This window comes from Anolis sagrei, chromosome 1, assembly GCF_037176765.1.
Source record: "Anolis sagrei isolate rAnoSag1 chromosome 1, rAnoSag1.mat, whole genome shotgun sequence".
In the NCBI taxonomy this organism is placed as follows: Eukaryota; Metazoa; Chordata; class Lepidosauria; order Squamata; family Dactyloidae; genus Anolis; species Anolis sagrei.
The window spans coordinates 89,876,660-89,899,590 of record NC_090021.1 but is presented as its reverse complement, the minus strand read 5'-3'; the positions used below and the strand labels follow the sequence as shown (position 1 = coordinate 89,899,590).

Genomic DNA, 22,931 nt, shown 5'->3' with positions numbered 1-22,931 from the left:
TTATGATGATGATGATGTTGTTGTTTTCAGGGAGAAAGAGTTGTGTATTTCAACTTCACCCGGAAATCGATCGCGGCGTGTCACTCTTTCCCTTCCAAAAGTACCTGCTTCTGTGGTGCGCAGGGGGCTGCTGGGAAAAGAGGCGGGGCCACGCCAGAGTTTCGGTGGTCTTGGGTCCGCCATCTTGGACTGCGAAGCTGACAGCTCGGAGGGGCGAAGCGGCATTGCCGGGCTGGGGTGGCCCAGATGGGTGAGTGAGCCTGAGGGGAGGGAGAGTCAGGCCACTAGGCCCGAAGGAGGCCTCGCGGCTGGCCTGAAGCGGCGCTGGGCAGCGAGACTGGCCCGCAAAGGCTGTGTTGACGTCTCTTTCGCCCTCCTCCGGCCCCCGAGGGCCTTGGCTCCCGCTTTCAATGGAGGGAGTTGTGGAGACAGAGATGTACCACCTTTCATTGCAGGTTCTGTCTCTCGCTGTCTTAGCGGTGTAAGGAAGGGAAGCCTGCAGACCTGGCCCCGGCCTTCTGCTTCGTCTGAATTGACAACTGCCCTGGATATGGGTGCATCTGCACTGCAGAATTAACGCAGCTTGGCAACACTTTGACTGCGATGGCTCAGTGCTGCGGGATCGTGGGAGTCGTAGTTTTATCAGGCCTTCCCTGCCTAAGAGTGCTGGCATCTCCCCAAACTATACATCCCAGGATTCCATAGCACTGAGCCATGGCTGCGCCTGGAATACCGGTGAGGCTCCAGCACTCATTGCAAGAGAAGAATTAATAAACCTCGTAAAACTAAAACTCGCAGGATTCTATAGTCTTGAGCCATGGCAGTTCAAGTGATGTCAAACTGCATAAATGTAGCTGCACCCAGAGACTCTTATCAAAGGAGCCCATGGCTTTGATTTTAATCATCATCATCATTTAATAACTTATTAATCGCCCTCCATCTGGGAATGCTCTAAGCGATTTAGAGCTAAATTATAAAAAATAAAATACATACATACAAAAATTAAAAATTAACCGAGATCAAATGCTCTAGTAAAAAGCCAGGTCTTAAGTGCGAGAGTAAAAGGCCCTAAGTCACGCATGGTTCTCATGTAAGGCAGCAATGATGAATGGAATGTATTGTCAAAGGCTTTCATGGCTGGAATCACTGGGTTGTTGTAGGTTTTTCGGGCTATATGGCCATGTTCTAGAAGCATTCTCTCCTGACGTTTTGCCTGCATCTGCGGCAAGCATCCTGAGAGGTTGTGACCTCACAACCTCTGAGGATGCTTGCCATAGATGCAGGCAAAACGTCAGGAGAGAATGCTTCTAGAACATGGCCATATAGCCCGAAAAACCTACAACAATCCAGTGAATGGAATGTTTTGATATGGTTTAATGTGCATTAATTTTAATTTTAAATTTTAAGTTAAATGTATTTTAAGTGTATGCTGTCCCAAAGTGTTGAATAGTTGCCTATATGTAAAGCCATCTTGATCCCCCTTCGAGGTAGAGAAAGGCGGGATAAAATAGGTTAAAACAGTGGTTCTCAACCTGGGGTCCCCAGATGTTTTTGACCTACAACTCCCTGAAATCCCAGCCAGTTTACCAGATGTTAGGATTTCTGGGAATTGAAGGCCAAAAACATCTGGGGACCCCAGGTTGAAAACCACTGGGTTAAAAAATAAAATAAAATAAAATTGTACTTTAGTGAGACTCCAGCACTTTTTCACAGAAAAGGCTATAAATCTGTAAAATGACAACTCATAGCACTGAATCGTGGTGGCTAAAATGGTCTCAAACTACATTGTAGATCAGGCATTAGCACCAGCTGTTAGGAATTGTGGAAGTTGAAGATCAAAACACCTGGAGGGCCGAAGTTTGCCCATGCCTGGTGTAGATGCACCCTAAGACATAGCCCACTCAAAACCAATAAGATTCTGGATTGTGGCAACCCCATGAGTACTTCATTGTGTTTTCTTAGACAATGAATACTTAGAATTGGTCTTGTTAGCTCCTTCTTTCAGATAGAGAACCTGGTAATTGGTGGTCTTTCATCCAAAGACCCTCCAGGCCTGGCTCTGCTAAACTTCCAGATGAAGGGTGCATCAAACTACTGCTTAAAGGCATAGGATCAGGCTGGCCTGTTTTACCTTGTTTTGACCACAGTCGTACATGCCAGAACCATCACTTGAATGTTTACATTGACAAAATAATAAAGTTGAGAGCAAGGTCATAATGTGCTGACCATAATGTTCTCGATAATATAAGCAGTACTAAATGATTTGCATTTATATAGGGAAGAATGTGCAAAATGTGCTTTAAGTTTTTTTTATTTTCCTACACAAGGTGTTGCATTGTAAAATCAGGTTTGAAACCTTCCTTGACAAACCTGCTACACAAGTCCTCCTGTTGCTAGTAGCTACATGTGCAAGTAGGACTTGCTCCAAGGGAATATAGAGTGCATATACACTGTAGCTTGACACCATGTTAACTGCTCAGTGCTGTGGAATCATGAGATTTGTACCTTGTTGAGGCAGCAAAGGCTAAAGACCTTTTAAAAGTACAACTCCCAGGATTCCATAGCAGTGAGCAGTGGCAGATTAAATGGCACCAAACTACATTAATTCTACAGAGTATTTGCACCACAATCCTTTTCCTTCCCTGATGTTTGTATGCAATTAATTGCAGCACGTGATAGTATTTACCTTTTAAGTTTTGAAGCTTCTATAACCAGCTGCATTTTATTATGTGTTTCTCCTATTGTTGATGTTTCTTGTTTTGAGGTGTGGCTGCCAGTTTCTTTTATGCTAATTGGATGGATTGTTTTGTTAAATAAAAAAACTGTTTGTCTGAAATTAAGGCCGTGGGAAATATTTTCATTTTAACTAGGCATGTGATCATGCTGTAAGAGTTGTTTGCATGGGCATTTTATTTTTTATCAAATCCATTTTCTTTCATTTTTTTTTAATGAAATGATGTAATTTTGTAATTTTGTAAACGTCCAAGTGTTCAGTTTGTTGTACTAATGGAAAGGCTAGTTTTCAAATTGCATAATAGTTATTGCAAAAAGAAACATAAAGACTGAAGTTCTCTGTATATGAAAAGTACTATGTTAAAGAATAATAGTAGAGTGAATGCATGCCTCCTATATTTCAGGAGAAAAATGAATCGATAAGAATGCATCTAGTCTTTAGTCCATATAGTGAATGGAATTGTGGAAAGTTTTTTTCCTTCTGAAATTAACATTTACTGTGAATGTTTATACATTCACAGTAAATATTCATAAAATCAGTCCTCCATAATGACAGATTCTGCATTCATGGATTCCACCATCCACAACCTGAAAATACAGAAAAATCCTTAAAGCAGATCTTGATTTAGCTGTTTTATAGAAAAATTAGGTAAAAGTGTGATAGCTGGGACCCAGCGCTGGTAGCACTATGCTGATTGTGTAACGAGGCTCTGAATTAGAGAAGGGAACACATGCGTGAGACACAGCACCATGTGTGCAAGAGACCGCACACAGTGAGAGATGCAACTGCGACAGAGTTGACAAGGTAGTTCGCTGGAAAGGAGGAAGGGAAACAGCCAAGCATACTGATGTAGCCTGTCCAGAGATCCTATACAAATATGTTCAAAAACATTGTTGCATCGGAAGGAAGGCTAAAAGGGGGTGGTGGGGAATATGAGCCTTAGTGAAAAATAAATCAAATCCAGTAACTGTTATATTACTTCAATGTTATCCTGTCCCACCTGTGTTACATTACTTCAGTGGTATCCTGCCACAGCTGCATCTCTCACCCGGTGTGCTCTCTCGCGCACATGTTCCCTTCTCTAATTCAGAGCCGCATTACATAACCAGCGTAACACTACCAGCACTGGATCCCAGCTATCATACTTTTACCCAAAATTGTAAATAATGTATATATCATTGTATGTAATGAGACTTGAACATCCACAGGTTTTCGTATTCTATCCATAGGGAATCCTGGATCCAAACCCCAGCGGATACTGAGAAACCGCTGTATTTATTCACCTATCACTTATTTTCTCTTGTTTTCTCAAACTTACTAGCAATCCAAGAAAGAAAAGGTTTGGTGTAATCTTCCTTGTTCTTTTTACTAGATACCATGGCAAGCCCAGAAAAAGATCATTACAGAATGAAAAGTTATAAGAACAATGCCCTCAATCCACAAGAAATGCGACGACGAAGAGAAGAGGAAGGTATTCAGCTACGGAAACAGAAAAGAGAAGAGCAAGTAAGTCTTTAAGGTTCAGACCACAGTCCCATATCTGGAAGTAAGCTTCAATTAAATCAGTGGGCTCATTTCTCAGTAGACATACATAGGAGAGACTTTATTAAAGCAGGTTAGGAGAATGCTTTGTGCACTTACATATGGATGTCTGCTGTAGGCTACATTTCAGAGGATGGAACTGGCAAAACCATTTCTGAGTATCTTTGCGTAAGATGAATGAAATGTGTTGGGTCGCTATAAGTCAACAGGCAACCTTAAAGGCGCATACGCACAGATATGGCTGAGTGCATGTGGCCTGCTAAACTAACAACTGTTGGCAAAATTTTTTAATCATACATTTTAAAATGTATAATCATAATTGTTTCTGAGCCTTACCTGCTAGTTTTTATTTGAGTTTTGGTTTAAATATTTCTCAACTTTTGTATATAGTGTTAACAGTATCTGACTATTTTGAATCAGCGACTTTAGCTCCTTTTTAATGTAGAAAGTTTGTTTTTAGAGTAGGAGGATATTTATCTAAGGGTTGTCTTACTGAATCAAGGTCAGATTCATGAAATCCAGCATTTTATTTACCAGTAACCAACCAATTTCCTCTGAATATTATGTTAGCAGCATCTGGTATAGTGATGTATATAGCATTTGTTGTATAATAAATATTGAGAGATTTGATCATACTTGTAAAGACAGCAGTTTTCTCCCAAATATATCGGACATATTAGGAATCCCACTGGAGCACTGTAGCACACCAAAATACCTAGGAGTTACTCTGGACTGTGCTCTGACCTACAATCAAGCAAAAAGTGCATTGTAGAAATAGTATCATACGAAAACTGACTGGCACAACCTGGGGATCACAAACAGATACAGTGAAGACATCTATACCCTACGCCAGGGGTCCTCAAACTTTTTAAACAGGGGGCCAGGTAACAGTCCCTCAAACTGTTTGAGGGCCGGATTATAATTTGAAAAAAACATGAATGAATTCTTATGCACAGTACACATCTTATTTGTAGTGCAAAAACACTTAAAAACAATACAATAATTAAAATGAAGAACAATTTAAACAAATATAAACTTATTAGTATTTCAATGGGAAGTGTGGGCCTGCTTTTGGCTGATGAGATAGGAATGTTATTGTTGTTGTGTTCTTTCAAGTCATTTCACACTTAGGTTGACCCTGAGCGAGGGCCAGGTAAATTACCTTGGAGGGCCGAATCCGGCCCCCGGGCCTTAGTTTGGGGATCCCTGCCCTACGCCGTTGGAGAAATTATACTGTTTTGCTGGTAATACGCCACCTAATACTCTCCAGGAAGTAGCAGCCAGTAAAGAAAGGATCAAGGCATTGATATCTCTGTCCCATCCTCTGTTTGGATATCAGCCAACTTCAAGAAACAGCTTCCTAAGATCTACTTGCAGGAATACAGAACACTCCAGCAAGCGAGAGTCCAGAAGTGGCAAGCTAAGACCTGGACCCTCCATCAGTGGCTGATACCAGATGAGAAACTCACTCCACTCTCTCTCCTGATGTTTCACCTGCATCTATGGCAGGCATCCTCAGAAGTTGTGAGGTCAGATCTCACAGCCTCTGAGGATGCCTGCCATAGATGCAGGTGAAACATCAGGAGATAATGCTTCTGGAACATGACCATACAGCCCGACTTAAAACAACCCAGTGATTCCGGCCATGAAAGCCTTTGACAATACAATTTAGTATAATACCAAGTTTTTAACTTTGATGTTGTTTTTTATAAATTATAACTGTATTCTCAGTTCGCTTCTGGCACGAAAAATAAATACCTCCCTTCTAAAATACTGTAATCTGTGCTGCCTAAAAACCAATTTGGGATTGCGGGGAGGGTTGTCAGTACTCAGGCTGGTTTCGGCATATATAATGAAGCACAATAGCATGATTTACTTGCATTGTTCAAATAAACAAATTGCAAACAGAATTTTGTTACGTATACACACAACTCTTGATGTGAGTTCTTTCTTCTTCTTTTTTAGTTATTTAAACGCAGAAATGTTGCTCTGTTGGTTAATGAAGAGTCAATGCAAGAAAGTCCAATCCAGGATCCTGACGTGAGCTCTACTGTACCTATTCCTGAGGTAAAAACACCAACTTGACTGGAAATATGTTGATGAAAATGATAAAAATTCAGACAGTGACAATGACTTTTCATTTTTAGGAAGATGTAATTACATGTGACATGGTACAGATGATTTTCTCTGATGATCCCAACCAACAGCTTGCTGCAACCCAGAGATTTAGAAAACTGCTTTCAAAAGGTAAATGGACACTGTGTGATGTGTCTTTTTAAATGGATGTTTTGTGTGTTATTTCCACACATTCACTTTGGAAAAAAGAGATCTGTATTTAAAACAGTTTGTTGTATTGTTTCATCGGGTTTTTTCTCACATGATTGGTCACGTTGATACTGCAATAATGGCTGAGTGTCAAAACTCACTTTGTAAAAACCACTCCCATACACAAAAACAAACTGAATGGTATCATGCTAAGTGCATACATCTCTTGTGTTGGATTGTTCTTCCCTGATCTAGTGTAAGTTGTGAAATGACTTGATATTAAATATCCTCTATGGTATTTGCTTTCAACTTTGAGAAGAAAATGAGTATTCTGTTACTGTGGTAAATTTCTTTGCATCAATACTTGTGAAATGATATTTAAGAAGAGAGCTGACTACAAAGGTTATACTGAACTATGTTTGGAAAGAGGCCGCTAACTGTTTGAGAATAATATTACATTTATTGTCTAATTTCTTTTAGGGACAGGACTCGCTGTCCTTATTTTCAAGGACAGTAAGCATTTGGAATGTGTTGACAATGCTAAACTGCTTTGTTATGAAGAACTTTGTTATTTAAGACAATGAACAATTCTATGAGATGCATACCTCTTCGCAGTTTATTCTAGGATTAAATGCTTTAGCTGATAAAATAACAACTAAGACTGAGTCCAATAACTACTGTGTGGCACTGAGCCCTGTTCAGTTCACTGGTATTTATTTCTCTGTAAATATATAGCAAAGGCAGGAACACTTTGCAACCCTGGGGCCAAATTCAATTTCTTGAACATTCTTAGAAGCCACAATCAAGGGGTAGTGGGTACTGTTCCAGAAATGCTAACATATTTTCATCAAAAGCTCTAAATGTTCAGTGAAAAAAATCAATATAAAAGCTTTAAAATCACCACACCATAGTATCGTGAGAAATAGGGTATGGCTTGGGCAACTTGGGCGAGCAGTATTGAGATTCTTGGAAGGCCAAACTCAACCCCAAAGGGCTTACATTCCCAAATAAGATTGTGCTGTAAACTCTTAACCAAGAAATGAAGATTATTGAATTTGTAGTCCAAAGCATCTAGACAGCAAACGTTTTTACCACTGTCTTAGGGTGCATCTTCTCTATAGAATTAGTGCAGTTTTAAACCACTTTAAATGTCCTTGCTCAGTGCTATATGAGATCCTGAGAGTTGTAGTTTGGTAAGGTACCAACACAATTCGTCAGAGGAGCCTAAAGACCTTATAAAACTACATGTCCCATGGTTCCATAGCATTGAGCTATGATTGTTAGTGTTGTCACACTGCATTAATTCTACAGTATGGATGCACACTTAGATTACATTAAAGGAGGATTAGATACTTTAGTGAAAGGTTTAGCTGTGCTTGTTAGCCGTGATAAGCAATCCATGTTTACAGGCAGTGTGAGGGGCAGAGATGGAGAACAGTTTTCTTATCGGCTTCCTGGAAGTAACTTTCTAGTTGCAAGAAACAGCATGCAGGTTAAGATGGTTCTTTCATCCAATCCCACTGGGCTCTTACATTTTTAGACCTCAAACTGCATATAGACAGTAAGACATACAATAACATAAATGGCTATTTTTCAGCTGGTGAACTTGAAAAAAGTACAGAATATATGTTATATTTAACCTTGTTAAGGGAATGCTTTGTAACATTTAACTTCTTGTGTTTCTCTAAGGCAAGTTAGGTTAAGAACAACTTGCTTAAAATGGTTCAGTGGGTTATGTAGGTTAATGTGACGTTAAACTTGGATTTTTTCATAACAGATCCAACATTTCTTGCAACTGTGCCGCACTAGATCTTATAATGCTTTGTATTTTTACTGTGCTTAAACTTTTATCTGAATTCAACTTTGACGTAAGTTTTGTTTTCATAAGTTGAATAAACTTTTATTTTCAGAACCCAATCCTCCAATAGATGAAGTCATACAAAGACCAGGAGTTGTGCAAAGATTTGTGAAATTTCTAGAAACAAATGACAATTGCACCCTTCAGGTGAGTTCACACTATAATACGTTATTATTTAGGAAACATCAAAACTCTCAAGAGTTCAGATCCATGTGTTGGGAGATGATGGTGTTTTGCAGACTGTTTTCCTCCCAAACAATGCAAAGTGTATAAATGAGTTGTAAACTATTTAAAAATAAATATATAGAGTATATTGCACAGTGTTTTATCTAACTTTTTTGCCTCCTAGTTTGAAGCAGCATGGGCTCTTACAAATATAGCATCTGGAACATTTTTGCACACCAAAGTAGTGATTGAGACTGGAGCTGTCCCAATTTTCATTAAGTTATTGAATTCTGAACATGAAGATGTCCAGGAGCAGGTAACTTTTTGTGGACCTTTGTCAATGTGATTGATTTAAACTTTAAAGAACAGCAGAAAAATTGAGATATCGTTGTAAGAAGTCTAGTGCCAACATGCAAATCTGTCTTGAACATAACTTTAAATTTGGGTTCAATACTATGTGTGCAAGCCTATTTCTTTCCTTTTCATCCAGAACAGTCAAAAGGAAAAGATTTTATGGTGAACTGTTTATTGTTATGTCCATATCTGAAACATTTGTTTCATTTAACTGGAAATGTGTTAAATTTATGGAAAATGCCTGGAATTGTAAACTCTGGTACACAGCTGGCTTGTTTGTCTGAATTAGGAGTTGGGAATCTTGCTGTCAATTCCCAAAAGCCCCAACCAGCATGACCATGATAAGAGATTGTAGGAGCTGTTATTTGGCACACTTGGAGGCTGAAGTTTCCTTTAAATAATAGTTAACTGAGGTTTGTCTGGGTTATGACATATTGGATAGCTAGTTTATTATGGAAACAGCTTTCAGATCCTCCTTGTAGCCATGAGAAAGGAGTAGAGGGTAGGAAATAGTTCATAAGCCCCTGCCTCGTTGACATAACACTTAAGCAAAATGTAATCTTATACTCACATGAGGCCAGTTTATTCCCTTACATGTTTTAGAAATGTTATTTTGTTCATTTAGGCCTCTATGCTTGTTTACTTGGAAGCAAACCTTATTGAAATCTCAGCTGTTGACCTCTCCATGAATGTTATTTTATTATTAGCAACTTAGGCCCCTTCCACACAGCTGAATAAAATTCCACATTTTCTGCTTTGAACTGGAATATATAGTAGTGTGGACTCAGATAACCCAGTTCAAAGCAGGTATTGTGGGATTTTCTGCCATGATATTCTGGGTTATATGGCTGTGTGGAAGGACATTTACTGAGGGATAAACAAAGTCGAAGATTTTGCTGTATTAACAATATGGTTCTTATTCGGTATCAGCAGCACTGCTTATATCATTGTTCATAAAATTTTAGTCACTGGTCATTGGAATCACTCTAATTAGATTAGGCATATGTTGGACTATTATACTGATGGCTTAGGATATAATATTGATTACTAACTTGAGGTGATTTTTAATGAGACCTTTGTACCTATGGTAAATTGTAGTTATTCCTGGTAATAGTATACAATTGCATGTTTCATTATTTCAGTGCCTTCTCCTGTGCCATCTGTAGACTTACATTCTGTGTTGGTATATGACTGTGTCAGTTTTCTCTCTGACTACTGAGCCATGCTGTCATATTCCAGCAGGTTTAAAGAATGAACCACAGTGTGTTTTTCATTGTTTCATATTGACAGAGTTCATTATGTACTAGCATCACCTTATACTTTTTTGCTCTTATACCTTTAATTTATTTGACAAAAAGTGCTAGTTTCATTATGTGAGGAGGGTAGTGTACAAGAGGTGCAGATGGTGTGGATCAAGAGCTTTGTAGAAAAATATAAGATGGATTTCTCTCTTTGTTTCTAAGGCAGTGTGGGCTCTTGGTAATATTGCTGGAGACAATGCAGAATGTAGGGATTATGTGCTCAGCTGTGGAATACTTCCCCCACTCTTGCAGTAAGTATTGATAATGCCTGACACTAAATCAAATTGTGTGCATATTTAAACTTTTGCAACATTTACAAGTGATTAATAACTTTAAAGGGGTCACTTCACACGCACACATACAGATGAGGCCATGCAAGCAAAAACAGTCATTTGCTATTATGAGCTCTGTTTTTAAATCAAATAGTAATAAAATTTTAGTAGCATAAAGAAAATTAGCCATTTCCTTGTGACACGAAGTGAGGGTTTTCTTCCATGAAGGAAAGAAAAAAATCTGTTTCAATTTAATATCTTGGCAGACTGCTAACACATTGTAACAGACTCACGACAACTAGAAATGCAGTGTGGGCACTCTCAAACCTCTGTAGAGGCAAGAATCCACCTCCAGATTTCAGCAAGGTAAGCTCTATGTTTCACTCTGCAAAAATGCGATAGTAATGAAAATGTATGCTGTGCTTTGACTAAGCACATACATAAACACTGATATAAAGCCAATTTTCCAAAGTCTTAGTTGGTTCATTCATTTTTGATCAGAAATTGATTGCATTTGTAAAGCGGACCTCATTTTTAGGATTTTATTCAAATTCCTCAGATTTGATCTTCACTGTCAAAGGAGAAAATTATCAAGACAATGGATTTAGTCTAACTGGCACTTGGTAGGGATGCTGCATAGCATTCCCAAATTTTCAGTTTTCTTCCTTGAATTGGCACTGGGCGTATAATTTACACTCCATTTACTCATGGGTACTCCTATTGAAGTCAACATATGGGCTGTGGGGTAATTGTGTTGTGGATTTAGGTATACTTCATCTTAAAGTCTAAAGGTTCACATTTTTATTGCATTGTAAATGTTGCACAGAATTTGTAAAAATTATGATTGCATTCAGTTAATTGAAGATATATTTATGTCGTTTTAGCTCTTTAGAAAATAGTAAAAGTGAAACTTCTAAAAAGAGGACATTGCTGACAATGACTCTCTCTTCCTTTACATTCTTAAGGTTCGTCCTTGCTTAGGTGTTCTGTCACGACTATTATTTAGCAGTGACCCAGATGTATTAGCCGATGCTTGCTGGGCCCTCTCTTACCTTTCAGATGGACCAAATGATAAAATCCAAGCAGTTATTGATTCTGGAGTCTGCCGAAGATTGGTAGAACTTCTGATGTACGTTCTGTTTACCTATTATCCAGATATTTTAAACTGCTTGTATGGAGTGACTTTGTGATATTTTTGAAGCCATGTGATTTCCAGGATTTGTAGTTGCACAATATGCAAATACTCAAAGCCACAAATACATGAGGTTGAATCTTTGTTTTGAATAGTTCCTGGTCCTCCTTTATCAAAAAAGTATTTATTTATTTATTTATTTTATTTATTTATTTGATACACTTGTATACCGCTAATATCTCAGCCTGTGCGGCGACTCATTGCGGTTTACAACTTGTTAAAATACAATAGTCACTTAAAAATATAAAATAAGATATCAAAATACAAGACATAAAACATACATAGTATGAACATACTTAGTATCGGGCCACCAATACAAGTCGAAAACATCTCATAGTTAAAATCGTAATTCAGTTCGTTATCCTTGGTTGCAAGTCCATGGTCAAAATAACCTTACATCGGAAATTAGTTAAAAACTTGCTCGAACATCCAAGTTTTTAGATTTTTCCGAAATGCCATTAGCGAGGTGGCTGATCTTAGTTCAATAGGGAGGGCATTCCAAAGCCGGGGGGCCACCGCAGAAAAGGCCCTATCTCTCGTTCCCGCGAGCCGCACCTGTGAAGCAGGCGGGATGGAGAGAAGGGCTCCTCCTGAAGATCTTAGGGTCCTGGTGGGCTGATAGGCCGAGATACGTTCGGATAGGTATGTAGGGCCAGAACCGTTTAGGGCTTTAAAGGTCAAAACCAGCACTTTGAATTGGGCTCGGTAGCTGATCGGTAGCCAATGGAGCTGGTACAGCAGAGGAGTTGTGTGCTCCCTGCGCCCTGCTCCTGTTAATACCATGGCTGCCGCCCGTTGGACTAGTTGAAGCTTCCGGGCCGTCTTCAAAGGCAACCCCACGTAGAGAGCGTTGCAGTAATCAAGGCGGGATGTAACCAGAGCGTGGATTACCGTGGCCAAGTCAGACTTCCCAAGGTACGGTCGCAGTTGGCGCACGAGTCTTAACTGTGCAAATGCTCCCCTGGTCACTGCCGAAACCTGGGGATCCAGGCTCAGCGATGAGTCCAGGATCACACCCAAACTGCGAACCTGTGTCTTCAGGGGGAGTGCGACCCCGTCTAACACAGGCTGTAACCCTATACCCTGTTCGGCCCTGCGACTGACCAGGAGCACCTCTGTCTTGTCTGGATTTAATTTCAATTTGTTCGCCCCCATCCAGACCGTCACAGCGGCCAAGCACCGGTTCAGGACCTCGACAGCCTCCTTAGTAGCGGGTGGAAAGGAGTGACAGAGCTGGACATCATCTGCGTACAGATGACACCGCACCCCGAAACTCCGGATGATCTCGCCCAGCGGCTTCATGTAGATGTTAAACAACATGGGGGACAATATTGAACCCTGAGGAACCCCACAAAACAACGGTTGTGGGGTAGAACAGGAGTCCCCCAGTAACACCTTCTGAGACCGACCCTCGAGGAATGACCGGAGCCACCGCAAAGCAGTACCTCCGAGGCCCATTCCTGCGAGGCGTCCCAGAAGAATACCGTGGTCGACGGTATCGAAGGCCGCTGAGAGGTCGAGAAGCACCAACAGGGACACACTCCCCCTGTCGAGCTCCCGACGGAGATCATCCACTAAGGCGACCAAGGCTGTCTCGGTACCATGTCCCGGCCTAAAGCCAGACTGCGCCGGATCTAGATAATCCGTGTCTACCAAGAATGCCTGGAGTTGTGAGGCCACCACACGTTCCATGACTTTGCCCAAAAAGGGAAGATTGGAAACAGGCCGATAGTTTACCAATTGAGTGGGGTCCAGTGATGGTTTCTTCAACAGCGGTTTTATCACAGCTTGCTTTAAGCTGGCTGGAAAAATGCCTTCCCGAAGGGAGGCATTAACCACCACCTTAACCCACTCGGCCAATCCCCCTCTGGCCTCCTTTAGAAGCCAGGATGGGCAGGGGTCTAGGATGCATGTAGTAGCTCTCATTCCTCCAAGCACCTTGTCCACATCCTCGGTTTGAACCAATTGAAATGAATCCATCAAAATCGGACAAGCAGATGCTCGTGTTACATCCTCAGAGACTGCCGTTAATGTGGCATCCAGTCCAGAGCGGATCAAAGCGACTTTGTCTGTAAAGAACCGAGCAAAAGCTTCACAGCGAGCTGCCGAGTCATCAGGGCACCCATCCTGGATGGTGGGTTTTAAAAGGCCTCTGACAACCCGGAACAGTTCAGCCGGACGGTTCTTTGCAGACGCAATATTTTGTTGAAGTAACCAACAAAATATCCATGTCTTAATACTATTACTGCTATTTCTAATTCAAAACAACATTTCTAACCCCCCTCAAAATTAAGAAACAAATGTAAACCTTGAAGGTAAACTGCTACCCTTAGTTGCAGGAAGCATGTTAATGCTTTGAGGAACAGCTTTCTACCCCAATAACAAAATGACTTCTGTTGAAAGAGCATTCTTTGTACCAGCTGCTCTCCAGGCAACCAGAGCAGAGCACTTGGCTGTCAGGTTGTTCTATCAAATGATGCCAATGTATGTTACGTCTTTGGTCAATAGATGTTCTGCCAAATTCTAAGGTGGCTAAAAAAAGCTTTCATACCCCAGTTTGCCCAGTGCCATGATGTAATGCTTTTTTATGCAAGATGAAAATGTTCATAGACAGTAAAATATTTCCACAGTTTGTGTTCAGGCATTTCAGGGAACTTTCTGAGGAAACTGAAAAGTAAGGCAGCCAGTATTTCCCTCAGTTCAGCCTCACTTCTCCAGTATGATACATTACCTTTCAGAGGTATTTTGCAGTATCTATAATGAACACTTCTAGCATATAATATATGTGCTTAATAGCAATACTACACACAAGCAAACCCGTTTGGTTGTGTAAAGTGATAATTGTCCCAAGAACAATGCATCAGTTTTCTAACCATAATACAAAAATTTGAACCATATTGTTTTACTTTTCCTAAGGCACAATGACTACAAAGTGGTATCACCTGCCTTAAGAGCAGTTGGAAATATTGTGACTGGTGATGATATCCAAACACAGGTAAGAGTTCTTTAATTTTCAAAACTTCAGTGACCACATTTTTTATTCTTATTGTTGGTAATGTTGTTTGAGAGAGACAGAGACCAAACTAGTAGGCATTGTTCTGTTGAAATCTAAAAGCATTGGCTATGTTACTCAAAACTACATTGATTCCAGTGCCTTTGTTTACCAAGCTGGTGTACAGCTGAGGAAAATGTGATTATATTTCTACACCTAAAAAGACAGTTCTGAAACTATGAAAAGAGATTATTGAAGTGATGTAATACTTCCCCCGTTTTACTGAATTTGAAATTAGAGGACAGCAAATTAATTGCACATTTATATAACAAGGTGATTTTGACCAAAGACTCAAATCCCCTCAGCATTCTAACTATACTGAAAAGCCTGCCATTAAGTGTTCATTGGTTATGTGTTAATTAAAGATTTAGTATCTGATTAAAATATAATTTTTAAGCTAGAAGATGTCTACATTATGTAGTGACTTGATCTCCATCTGTCCTTGTGCTTCCCTCCTACTCTCTAAATGATGGGAATCCTTTTAAACCTAGAACTTCCTGTTTTGCATGTTGCCCAATCTATAATCTTTTTGAAAAGTCAAATAAACATTCTGTCCTGCTATTTCTTTAGAATTGTGATAGTAATAAAGATCTGACTTTGTCTTCTCCATATTTCAAATGATATTTTGAGCTGAGGTACTCTTTAGCATGTGAACTGTGTCTTCTGTCCCCCAGTGTTTTTAATACAGTAGCATAAGATTGAATAATTAGTGTCCTTATTGTGTTTGTTTGTGCCTTTGAGCTGCCTGGCAACTTATGGCTATCTCATTAATTTCATAGGCAATTCAATTTTTGTAACACTATAAAATTGCATCTTATTTCTATACAGACACTAGATAAAATGTTGGACACTGGATAAAAAGTTAGGACCAGTGTTGGTCCTAACTGTAGTAGACTTGCTAAATCAGATTTTAAAGAGGAAGTTAACAGTTGTGTAATTTTTTTGATTCCAAGTATCTGCTTCAATTGCAGGTAACAATTGCATGTAGCTGCTTTAAAATAACATGAAAGAGTCTGTAAATATGACTGGAAAAATACTGTATGTGTGAATATGTAAATATTTATCTTAGATATATGGACTGTGCTTTATTTTACATTGTTTAGGCAGAACTTTTCATCTTTCAAATTATTTTAGGTAATTCTAAATTGCTCTGCATTACCCTGTCTCTTACATTTGCTGAGTAGTCCCAAGGAATCTGTTCGAAAAGAAGCATGCTGGACAGTTTCTAATATTACTGCAGGAAATAGAGCCCAAATACAGGTAATATGTTTGTACTTCCTGTCCTTCATAACTCAGCATTGTGGTGCTACTTCTGTTCCTACATCTTGAAGAGGTTGGCAAAGTGAGGGCTTCAAGTGGGAACAAGCCATATTTTGTATACTTGAAGCTTCTTTGTTAATGTGGACTGTTAAAAAAACCCAACATCTTTGTGTTATGAAATCATCTTTACAATAAAGGTATTGAAGAACCAAAGAACTTGGTTTGATTTATACACCTGGCACTATAGCACCACTTCTGGCCTGTTGAAACACCCATTCAGTAAAGGACAATAGTGGCAGCTTTGTTATGCCTTCCACATTTGGGGGTGTTTTTTTTTTTTAAGGCTTTCCCAGCATGAATTAAGTCATAGACTTCCTACATCTATGCCCAGGTTGGGAGACCCTGAAGGACGCTGACTCAGAAATGTGGTCTTTTCCTACTTGAAAGAAATACTTCTTTCGTTTTTTAAAATACATAATTGGTTTTCCAGAGTTATGCATTTTATCTCGCATTGCCTTTGTATTATATTATCTTTGAGAAATACATTTAATCTGCCAGGGGTCTGATTGACACTTGAAAAAAGGTATCTTTACGTGAAAATGGGTTCCCAGTTCCTCAGGGCTTTCTTATGCAAATGGTTGTCAGTAAGGGTAACCATGTTGTTTGTTAGTAGCTGGCCCATATTGCAATTATTCCACTATGACCTGTGAAAACTGGCTTATCTGGTACTGCGTTTTGTAAGGATGGGATGGTAAGGTGTGTTGTGTTAGGTGGGTTTTAATGGCTCACTTAAAAGTCAGCAAAGTGGTTTCTTGTAGTTTTACAAAGTTCTTTCACATCCTCCAAAATGGAACCAATATAGTATGGCTAAGGCTTTGTGTTAGTTTTGCACCAAGGTCTGGAGGAGAACATTTGATACCTCATTGTCTAGTTTGGCACTAGCCTTTATTGCTGTGTCAGTGTATGCTGACTTTTACTCATAGGTCCATCAAGCCCACTTTGAACTTTCCAGTCTTCTTGGAGAAGTAACCACTTGCTAATCTTATTTCACCAATTCAAGAAAGTTGTTTTTGAGGGGTTTTTTTTTTTTGTCATAACCATGAAAACCAAAATCTACATTTCAGTTAAGGTTGATTGACCTAAGGTAGATGTCAGTGTTGTTTACATTTATTTTCCCCTCCTAGGCTGTTATAGATGCAAATATATTTCCAGTGTTGATTGAAATTCTTCAGAAAGCTGAATTTCGTACTATAAAGGAAGCAGCATGGGCCATCACTAATGCAACGTCTGGGGGGACTCCTGAACAAATTAGGTAATAAGTTGAAATTGGTTAAAAGGTATAATGCTAGTGAAGATACTGAGATTTTTTTTCATTTGCTAAACTAGTTTTTTTTTTTAAAGGTTGCTTAAGTCAGTAGCCAGCCAGTTAAAAAATCTTCTGGACTGGTGACTGTATTACTATAGTTTGTAGTTCTTAATGACAATGTACAGAGGTGAAGCTCAATGCATCATGCACATTGTCCTATTGAAAAATTACCATAAGTTCAGTGGGCAGATGGTAGATTCAGGTCAACTCTAGTTCTTTTTTCTTGTCTAGCTAGCACTTCTACTGTACTCAAAAGTCAGTGTTTCTGAAACTGCTCCTCCAGGTGTTTTGGACTTCAGCTCTCAGAAATCCCAGCCATCTTACCAGCTGATAGGAATTGTGGAAGCTGAAGTCCCTAACATCTGGAGAAGCAGAGTTTGAGAAATTGGTATAAGTCATCATATGTCTACATACCTGCAGGACATCCTACTGTCAAGTGATCCCTGATTAATTAGGATCACACAATAACATGGAGGGAACACTGATATCCAAAAAGGAGCAAAGAAAAGGATAAAATTGGGGCTTGGATTAAATGAGTATATTTTAATAACCTCTCTTTCTGCCTCCTTTTATCCCATCCCACCAAAGTTACTTGGTTGCATTAGGTTGTACCAAGCCTCTTTGTGATCTTCTGACTGTGATGGATTCTAAAATAGTCCAGGTGGCCTTGAATGGACTTGAAAACATTCTGCGACATGGAGAACAAGAATCTAAACAAAACGGAATTGGTGTTAATCCTTACTGTGCCCGAATAGAGGAAGCATATGGTAAGAAGCTCTGTTATTAATGCTAAAAGTAAATTGATATTGTGAAAATGCAACTACTAAAGTCTTAAGTTGCTGTTGTAGCAGTGATCAGTAGGGCTATTATAAGGAAAGCTGTTGCTAGCATTTTTTTCCTAAGAGCAGCCTAAGAAGCACGCAGCAGCCTCCCCAGTAGGAAAGTTTGTCATAGAGTTGCAAGTTTGCTTATTCCACAGTTGATCAAACAGCCCCCCTTTTTTGTGCCTGATATCTGCAGGGATCTAGTTTAGACTTCTGCAGTTCCAAAGGCTGGTTGCTACTTTCAGTGAAGTGTGGCAGCAAGAACCAATGTGTTCATTGTAATTCATGAAAAGGTGGTAGCCTCGTGATACTAAGCACACTAATAATTCAGATTTAAGAATTTGGCTATTTATAGTGGTTGGTTTTTCATGCATTTTCTTTTTATGCAGGCGGCCATTAAAGCTTTAGCTGCCTGTTAGATTGATATTTTGTATTCAAAGAAATAAAAAAAACCACAATCCTCTTGAGTAGTCTTGCTAAAATTGCTAGAATTTTTGGCATAAGTCAGTTTTGGATTGAAGCCTAATGTCCAACAAATACAGAATATATTTGGCGTTTCTTCCTATTTCCTTTTTTGTGAGGAGAGACAGATAGTAAAGCCAATTCAATGCATTATTACTTGTTCCTGATTGAATACAGATTTTAAGTTGTGTGCATTCTCTCATTAATTCAGGACTAGATAAAATTGAAATCCTTCAAAGTCATGAAAACCAAGAAATCTACCAAAAAGCTTTCGATTTGATTGAACATTATTTTGGTGTGGAAGAGGAGGATGCAAATATTGTACCACAAGTGGATGAAAATGAGCAGCAGTTTCTGTTTCAGCAACAGGAGGCGCCAATGGAAGGATTCCAGTTGTAGCTGGCCAGCCTCGGGAAATGAGGAAAGAGTTTGCTGAAGACAGACAAAGAAGCAGCTCCTGCACTTCTGTGTTTCCATTCTTTTTATATGTGCATTTCCATTGTCTTGTGTCCAAAAATACTGACTAATCACAGCTAAAAAATGTTACAAAGCTTGAAGAAATGACCTCAGTCAGACATTAGTGCATCATTATGCATATACAACTGTTGATACTTTGAATTTTGGCAGTAGGGTTCATGAGCCCAGTCTATACTAAATCTACCTCTTTACCAAGGAGCAAACAAATAGGCATTTCAGAATTGAAGGGTAATGCATATGAGCTCCTAGTAAACGCTAAACATAGAATGTGAAAATTATTTATTTAAATAGTGAAAGTATAGTTTTATGCGTGAAATTTTGCAATACACTGTTGAAATATATTTATATTTAAAAGCATAACACGTTGGGGTGCACTGCTTGTACATGACGTGACATTAAATATAGACAAAAAACATTTTTCCGCTGTGTGAAAAGAGATAGTTGCTAGTTCAAATTTATAATTTATGTAGGGCCTTGCTGCAAAACTATACAAGGAAGGATCCTTCTCTTTCTTAATTTCTTCAGCAGTATTGCAAATGAGGTTGCCACCTTTTCCATTAGCCATTGTAGCTGTGCCTTTGACAGCAATTTCATTTGCAGTAAGAGAATTAATTATGTTCAAGTTGCAGACGTGTAGTTTTTCTCTGTCAGATTGCTGTGAAAGGCAAGAGCTGCTGTTTTCCCTGGTCTGTTGCAAACCAGATTATGAATTGAGGGATGTGTTTACTATTTTGTAGTGACCATTTGATTCTTGTGAGAGTAATGGAAGATTTCTGTAGTTGCATGCCAAGGACTTTGAGTAGAAATTTCTATGTTTAACATAAATGCTACCAAAGTGTGTAAAATTGCAATATCCCTCTTTCTTGAAACACTGATGATTGGTTTTATTCATGCAGTTCCTGTATTCTGTTTTGACCAAATACACTAATGCATTGCAACTGACTTTGGCTGCAGGATTTGTCTATAAAAAGAAAACAAATGAGTTTCTTTTGAAACTGGCTACTAAAGCATTTCTTGCTCTGACTTTATAATAGTCCTGGATTGAGAAAACACTTTTTCTGATAGTTCTAGGAAAAAATAAAATGATTTTGTTGTATATACTGTAGTAAGGTCTTGTATATAGAGTTATCTTTGATAATGTATGCAAAATGTTTAAGTTTATGTAATATTCAGGATTTTTTTAAGGCCACGTTGTTGATCCTTTTTTATCCTTCCTTTGTTTCTCCTTCTCCCCCCATTTTTTTTTGGTAGCACAATTAACGTACTCTGATTAATTTTGCTTACAAAAATTGTCTTGAGATGTGTAACTTTTAAAAAAAGTTGTGTGTAATAGTAGCAGGGTTTTGTACAGCTATTTAAAAAATGATGCACTCTGAAATGTTTGAAAGGAGCAAATTATCTTGTATCTGCAAAAAGTTCAAAATTTCTGATTTTTGAAATCTCAGATCTGTACGGGTCTGTTCTAGTGTAGAGAACACTAGCTGGCGATACGCTGGTAAATTCTGGATATTATAATATGTAATCCAGTATATTCCCAGTGCGTGATCAGCACAAGGAGAGTGGATCAGCAAGGGAATGAGCTCCCAATCAGAGTTCAGATTTCGCCTGGTTCAGTCTCAAATGAGTTGTGGCTGTAGGGCCCTTGCTTTTTATATTTAGCTGTGAAACATGGACTTAGTTTTTACAGAAGTGTCGAAAGAGCTGCTTTTTGTTTTCCACAAACTAAAATTTATGAAGTTTAAGCTTGACTTTGAAGGATGAATAACAAACCATAGCTTATGCATTAATAAATAGGGAGATATAACTAAGGAAAATTCATCCTCAAGTTCTAGCAGTCAGATTTTTTTTAAGTGAAGGAATACACAAAAGCACAGTGGTGTTAAGAATTACCTGCCCTCCTTATTTATTTATATATTGTGGTAATACATGGTTTACCTCTTAATAATAGATTTTATGTAGTTCGCTGCAGATATAGCTTGATGAAAATTGGAATGATCACAATGAATTTAGTAGAACAAAAACATTCAGGGTTGACAGGGTATTCCATTGTTGTTTTAGAGAAATTACCAGTTGTGCCTGCTCTTGATTTGACTATCCTAATGAGTGATGATATCTAAATACTTTCATTTGGGAGAAATCTAAGCATTAGTTGTACAGGCAGTTCCTGAGTTACAAACATCTGACTTATATATGACTCATAGTTAAGAATCTCTCCCTCGGAAATGAAATTCAGTCCTGAAACAGTTATCATGGGAAAAGGGGGTCTCAGCTGAAGCTTTCTCACCAATCCTTGTTTCCACAAGCCATTTTGGATAAGCTTTTGAAATATATAAAAAATAAGCAGAATTTTTAAAGTATGTAAATATTCTGAATGGTATCATGAAAACAAAAGCTTCAGAAAGCTCATTTTCTTATAATGTAATGTTGATGTGGTTACTTTTTAAACTTTAAGAACAGTATTTGATTTACCATCAAATTCTCTTAACATATAAGTAAGAGAAGACTTGCAGACTTACAGAAACAGGTTACTCTTCTTAGTATGCATGGCATCAACAATCTGTATAGGAGTCTACAGCAAAGTAATAAAAACCAAGCTAGATGATTGGATTTTTGAAAAGGTTTTAAGTGTTAAACTTAATTCATGTTTTCCTAGCACAGGTTATCAGATTCTTACATAGTTGCCTGCCCGTGACATGACTTTGATCTATGCAACCATGCCAAGTATGTATTTCAGATACAAAACCATGCTGAGCTTTTTTTTTTCTCAAACAGGTTTACATTCAGAAAACATTTTTAGATGGGTTAATGTCTTAAAAGAAAATGATAATTACTTTTACATTATCTCACTTGCTTTTATTTGATATAGCCTTATTTACTTTTTTACAATATACTTCAAAGCCCCTTAAATTTATTTGGAAAATAAAATACATCTTACGAAACGAACAAAAGATTGACATATACTTTAAGAATGTTTCTTACTTATTTTTTGTTGTGTTTGCAAATGACTCTGTAATTTGTTGCATCTGAAGGCTTTAACTGAACAAACCTACAAATACGAACAGTATGCAATATTAAGGAATGTTACTACTTCAAATATAACAACTATTACAATACAAAACAAATAAAGGCATTTTACAAAAGTGTGGCATGTGTCTCCTCAATTTAGTACTTACAGTATGTCTTCAGAAGTAATGCAGTTTTTGAAACAGAATTAGATAAAATGTGCAAATTCTTTGAACCACCATTTAATTTTTTTAATCCCACTTGCTAGTGTTGCATGCAGTTAGTACAGGAGTGTGTGTAAAAAATAAATCCTCCATATGCTCATAACATAGAAGGAACTTAGCTCATAGATGCTTTTGGTACATCCCAGACAGGGGCAAAGACACTGTAAAATCAAAGACATTTTGTTTACCTGATACTCTTTACAAACATTTGCTTGAGTTATAGTATAAGATAGAAGTGGCTTGCATGTGTCCTGATTTTTATTTCAGAAATTGAATAGTTCATCATTATTAAAACACATATTTATATTTTTCCCCTTTGAAGAACTAATACCATCTGCCTGTTCTGTCAGAACTCAGTTTGTCAGTTATACTAGATCGAGTATTTCTCAACCTAGAGATCAGGACCCCTGGAGGGGAGGGTCATGAGGGGATGTCAGAGGGGTTGCCAAAGACCATCAGAAAACACAGTATTTTCTGTTGGTCATGGGGGTTCTGTGTGAGAAGTTTGGCCTAATTCTCTTATTTGGATTCAGAATGCTGTTTGATTGTAGGTGAACTATAAATCCCAGCAACTACAACT

At 38.5% G+C, this 22,931-nt stretch overlaps 1 protein-coding gene across 2 annotated transcripts; it reads left to right on the top strand.

Moving 5' to 3' along the window:
- The first annotated feature begins 135 nt into the window (after positions 1-135).
- On the top strand, positions 136-22,267 carry KPNA5 (karyopherin subunit alpha 5). Of its 2 annotated transcripts, XM_060753230.2 has the most exons (14): positions 136-250; positions 4,107-4,240; positions 6,242-6,343; positions 6,424-6,523; positions 8,452-8,546; positions 8,749-8,880; positions 10,382-10,470; positions 10,758-10,857; positions 11,457-11,620; positions 14,600-14,678; positions 15,870-15,995; positions 17,180-17,307; positions 17,950-18,128; positions 18,859-22,267. In XM_060753230.2, exons 1-14 carry the CDS (start codon positions 247-249, stop codon positions 19,044-19,046), a joined length of 1,620 nt encoding a protein of 539 aa, XP_060609213.1. In that variant the 5' UTR covers positions 136-246; the 3' UTR covers positions 19,047-22,267. The 2 variants fall into 2 exon arrangements, with proteins under 2 accessions (XP_060609213.1, XP_060609214.1); XM_060753231.2 differs by lacking the exons at positions 17,950-18,128; positions 18,859-22,267 and having other exon boundaries at positions 15,920-15,995; positions 17,180-17,268.
- Positions 22,268-22,931: the final 664 nt, after the last annotated feature.